Below are 6,000 nucleotides of genomic sequence, written 5' to 3'. Positions count from 1 at the left end.
TAGAGGACCATGGCTAGGCCCATGGTAATATATCCACTTAGAGGACCATGGCCAGGGCCATGGTAATCTGAAATATTTGAAAAATAAAATAAATGATCACAGCACACACTTTAAGTGATCATCCCCACACAGAGTCAGCTTCTCTCCAGTGGAGAACAGAGTAACCAGCCTAAAGACTAAAGATCATTTCCCTATGATCAAATTAAAACGTTTTTTAAAAAATTTTTTAAATACCCTCTAAGAACGGCTCTATTCATTCTTTCCATCAACTGAATTTCTGACAACTGATTCATTTAGTCTGGATTTATGTTGGGGGGTAAAACCAAGGAAACATGACACACTCACAAGATGGATGACAGCCTTTGGCTTTACCATTCCAAATCACAAATCTCAACACATCGAATCTCTATCCATGTGCGTATCAGCTACCAGTAGCAGAATGACAAGACAAACTTCCACTGGAATCTCTCGCGGGGCACAGCGCTTGTTTTGTGTCCGGGGGGGGGGCATCTACGGTCTTCTAGGCGGAGCCGACCTGTGTGACGTGGCGTCTCCGATCTTCTAGGGGAGCCGACCTGCGTGTGTGTTTCTGGTCTAGGGGGAGACAGAGCTGGCCTCCTGGTAGATGAAGGAGTAGAGGCTGATGTCAGGACGGCGGGTGAAGCAGCTCTGACACATTGAGCTGTAGTACTGACCCAGCAAACTGTACAGAGCCCCTATGAGACAGAGACAGAGACTATGTCAGATACATCATTCATTCACCAAACAACCACAGCAGAGAATCTAGCAGAGGGCAAATATTGACAAATAGTATTGAAATTCTTATTGATTTTACAGTTTGTGATTTAATAAAACTAATTGCTTACCAAAATTACATAATTCTATAACCAATATAATAAGATGTATGCCTTTGCATTCTGCAAAATCCTGCATACATGTCAGTGTTGTATGTATAGAACACCAGACAGTGTTGTATGTATAGAACTATAGAACACCAGACAGTGTTGTGTATAGAACACCAGACAGTGTTGTATGTATAGAACTATAGAACACCAGACAGTGTTGTATGTATAGAACTATAGAACACCAGACAGTGTTGTATGTACAGAATTATAGAACACCAGACAGTGTTGTATGTATAGAACACTAGACAGTGTTGTATGTATAGAACTATAGAACACCAGACAGTGTTGTATGTATAGAACTATAGAACACCAGACAGTGTTGTATGTATAGAATTATAGAACACCAGACAGTGTTGTATGTACAGAATTATAGAACACCAGACAGTGTTGTATGTATAGAATTATAGAACACCAGACAGTGTTGTATGTATAGAACACTAGACAGTGTTGTACGTACAGAACACTAGACAGTGTTGTATGTATAGAACTATAGAACACCAGACAGTGTTGTATGTATAGAATTATAGAACACCAGACAGTGTTGTATGTATAGAACACCAGACAGTGTTGTATGTATAGAACACCAGACAGTGTTGTATGTATAGAACACCAGACAGTGTTGTATGTATAGAACACCAGACAGTGTTGTATGTATAGAATTATAGAACACCAGACAGTGTTGTATGTATAGAACACTAGACAGTGTTGTATGTATAGAATTATAGAACACCAGACAGTGTTGTATGTATAGAATTATAGAACACCAGACAGTGTTGTATGTATAGAACACCAGACAGTGTTGTATGTATAGAACACTAGACAGTGTTCTACGTACAGAACACTAGACAGTGTTGTACGTACAGAACACTAGACAGTGTTGTACGTACAGAACACTAGACAGTGTTGTACGTACAGAACACTAGACAGTGTTGTATGTATAGAACTATAGAACACCAGACAGTGTTGTATGTATAGAATTATAGAACACCAGACAGTGTTGTATGTATAGAATTATAGAACACCAGACAGTGTTGTATGTATAGAATTATAGAACACCAGACAGTGTTGTATGTATAGAACTATAGAACACCAGACAGTGTTGTATGTATAGAATTATAGAACACCAGACAGTGTTGTATGTATAGAACTATAGAACACCAGACAGTGTTGTATGTATAGAACACTAGACAGTGTTGTATGTATAGAACGTACAGAACACTAGAACGTGTTGTATGTATAGAACACCAGACAGTGTTGTATGTATAGAACTATAGAACACCAGACAGTGTTGTATGTATAGAACTATAGAACACTAGACAGTGTTGTACGTACAGAACACTAGACAGTGTTGTACGTACAGAACACTAGACAGTGTTGTATGTATAGAACTATGGAACACCAGACAGTGTTGTATGTATAGAACTATAGAACACCAGACAGTGTTGTATGTATAGAATTATAGAACACCAGACAGTGTTGTATGTATAGAACACTAGACAGTGTTGTACGTACAGAACACTAGAAAGTGTTGTATGTATAGAACACCAGACAGTGTTGTATGTATAGAACTATAGAACACCAGACAGTGTTGTATGTATAGAACTATAGAACACCAGACAGTGTTGTATGTATAGAACTATAGAACACCAGACAGTGTTGTATGTACAGAACACTAGACAGTGTTGTATGTATAGAACTATAGAACACCAGTGTTGTATGTATAGAACTATAGAACACCAGACAGTGTTGTGTGTATAGAACTATAGAACACCAGACAGTGTTGTGTATAGAACACCAGACAGTGTTGTATGTATAGAACTATAGAACACCAGACAGTTTTGTGTATAGAACACCAGACAGTGTTGTATGTATAGAACTATAGAACACCAGACAGTTTTGTGTATAGAACACCAGACAGTGTTGTGTATAGAACACCAGACAGTGTTGTATGTATAGAACTATAGAACACCAGACAGTGTTGTATGTATAGAACTATAGAACACCAGACAGTGTTGTATGTATAGAACTATAGAACACCAGACAGTGTTGTATGTATAGAACTATAGAACACCAGACAGTGTTGTATGTATAGAACTATAGAACACCAGACAGTGTTGTATGTATAGAACTATAGAACACCAGACAGTGTTGTATGTATAGAACTATAGAACACCAGACAGTGTTGTATGTATAGAACTATAGAACACCAGACAGTGTTGTATGTATAGAACACCAGACAGTGTTGTATGTATAGAACACCAGACAGTGTTGTATGTATAGAACTATAGAACACCAGACAGTGTTGTATGTATAGAACTATAGAACACCAGACAGTGTTGTATGTATAGAACACCAGACAGTGTTGTATGTATAGAACACCAGACAGTGTTGTATGTACAGAACTATATGGTAGAGGGAGATCTGGTGTGAGCCAGGGGAATACAGTAGATATGACATGGTAATGTGGATAGGGAGATAGCATGTGCCTTACCGACGCTGACATGTCTCTGTGTGAGAAAGTAGTGCATGTCGTAGACGTCTTTCATCAGGGCGCTGTCACCAAAGGTGAAATAGGCCACGTCTCGGCCTGCCTCAGAGGCTGCCAGAATCTGGAGCAGAGCTGGAGGGGTGGGGGGGGGGTGGAGAGATGTAGGGGGAGAGAGAAGGACGGAGAGAGAGAGACGGACAGAGAGAGACAGAGAGAGACCGTGAGAGACATGGAGACAGACAGAGAGAGAAAGAGAGAAACTGTCTATACAGGACCGATACTTTCTACAGAACCAGTACAAGACATGATACAAGGATCAGAGTAAACATGCTGAAGACAGCGACAACACAACCAGATTCAACCTGCGCCATTTAAAACTGTCATATTACACACCATGGCTCAGAATGAATGAAGAAATGACTAAAATACCCAGAGTCCCCCACTGAGGAGCCAGACTTAGTCACCGTGAGAGCAAGGGAAGGCAGGCTCTGGCCCCAGAACCTTGTGAATATTTCATTAAGAGTCTGGAAATAAAGTCTGCTTTATTAATAAAGAAACCGTGACAGAGAGAGGCAACAGTAACGAGCTACGAACGCTGCTGAATAAACATCTGCGACGGTGGGGGGGCTGAAGCTTCTCCTCTCAGACTTTCCTTTCCTCCTTTTTTTTTACATTGTCATCACTCTTTCAACTTGTCCCACAATTAAAAGTATGGGATGGAGCGATTCGAGAGAGAGTCCAGGTAAACAGAGGGGAACATTGGGCTATATTAAGTGTCTGCCCCCCCCAGAGGCATGTCATTAAGAAGAAAGTGGAGTAAGAAAACTGCCAGTTGACTTCAGAGACCTGGACCGACGTTAGGCTAATTAACTAACTGGTTCCGGACCGATGCTAGGCTAATTAACTAACTGGTTCCGGACCGACGCTAGGCTAATTAACTAACTGGTTCCGGACCGATGCTAGGCTAATTAACTAACTGGTTCCGGACCGACGCTAGGCTAATTAACTAACTGGTTCCGGACCGACGCTAGGCTAATTAACTAACTGGTTCCGGACCGACGCTAGGCTAATTAACTAACTGGTTCCGGACCGACGCTAGGCTAATTAACTAACTGGTTCCGGACCGACGCTAGGCTAATTAACTAACTGGTTCCGGACCGCGTTAGGCTAATTAACTAACTGGTTCCGGACCGACGCTAGGCTAATTAACTAACTGGTTCCGGACCGATGCTAGGCTAATTAACTAACTGGTTCCGGACCGATGCTAGGCTAATTAACTAACTGGTTCCGGACCGACGCTAGGCTAATTAACTAACTGGTTCCGGACCGACGCTAGGCTAATTAACTAACTGGTTCCGGACCGACGTTAGGCTAATTAACTAACTGGTTCCGGACCGATGCTAGGCTAATTAACTAACTTGTAAAAATAAAAAAAAAAGTAATCGATTTTGAATTCAGGCTGTAACAACAAAATGTGGAATAAGTCAAGGGGTATGACTACTTTCTGGAGGCACTTTATATACCAAACATTAGGAACACCTTCCTAACATTGAGAGTTTCCCCTCTCCCCTTTCCCCTCAGAACAGCCTCAATTAATTGGGGTCATGGACTCTAGAAGGTGTCGAAAGCGTTCCACAAGGATGCTGGCCCATGTTGACTACAATGTTTCTCACAGTTGTGTCAAGTTGGCTGGATGTCCTTTGGGTGGTGGACCATTCTTGACCATATACATGGAAAACTGTTGAGCGAGAAAAACCCAGGTCATATGTCAAAACTGTAACTGGGCCACTCAAGAACATTCAATGTCGTTTTGGTAAGCAACTCCAGTGTATATTTGGCCTTCTATTTTAGGTTATTGTCTTGCTGAAAGGTGAATTTCACTCCCATTGTCTGTTGGAAAGCAGACAACCAGGTTTTCCTCCCGGATTTTGCCTGTGCTTAGCTCTATTTCGTTTCTTTTTATCCTAACACACTCCCTAGTCCTTGTCAATGACAAGCATACCCATAGCATGATGCAGTCACCACCAAGATTGAAAATATGAAGAGTGGTACTCAGTGATGAGTTACCCTAAACATAACGCTTTGTAATCAGACAAAGTACATTTTTTTGCACATTTTTTGCAGTTTTACTTTCATGCAAACAAGATGCATGTTTCGGGAATATTTTTTATTCTGTACAGGCTTCCTTCTTTTCACTCTGTCATTTAGGTTAATATTGTTGAGTAACTACAATGTTGTTGATCCATATTCAGTTTTCTCCCATCACAGCCATTAAACTCTGAGCTGGTTTCAGCTAGTGTATTTAGTCTCACAGCACCACTGGGTGCTAAGTGTTAGCGGTAGTTTAGTCTCACAGCACCACTGGGTGCTAAGTGTTAGCGGTAGTTTAGTCTCACAGCACCACTGGGTGCTAAGTGTTAGCGGTAGTTGAGTCTCACAGCACCACTGGGTGCTAAGTGTTAGCGGTAGTTGAGTCTCACAGCACCACTGGGTGCTAAGTGTTAGCGGTAGTTGAGTCTCACAGCACCACTGGGTGCTAAGTGTTAGCGGTAGTTTAGTCTCACAGCACCACTGGGTGCTAAGTGTTAGCGGTAGTTGAGTCTCACA

General features: G+C 41.4%; 1 protein-coding gene across 1 annotated transcript in view; it reads right to left on the bottom strand.

Moving 5' to 3' along the window:
• Positions 1-501: 501 nt before the first annotated feature.
• The window catches only part of parga (poly (ADP-ribose) glycohydrolase a), an 85,349-nt gene continuing 79,850 nt past the window's right edge, over positions 502-6,000 (bottom strand). Inside the window, 2 exon segments of the mRNA XM_042305767.1 lie at positions 502-716; positions 3,397-3,525. Of these exon segments, the coding sequence (XP_042161701.1) occupies positions 595-716; positions 3,397-3,525 (251 nt within the window). The 3' untranslated portion in view covers positions 502-594.

This window comes from Oncorhynchus tshawytscha, linkage group LG25 (assembly GCF_018296145.1).
Source record: "Oncorhynchus tshawytscha isolate Ot180627B linkage group LG25, Otsh_v2.0, whole genome shotgun sequence".
Lineage (NCBI taxonomy): Eukaryota > Metazoa > Chordata > Actinopteri > Salmoniformes > Salmonidae > Oncorhynchus > Oncorhynchus tshawytscha.
Note: the sequence above shows the minus strand (reverse complement) of the source record. Positions and strands in the feature narration are given on the sequence as shown.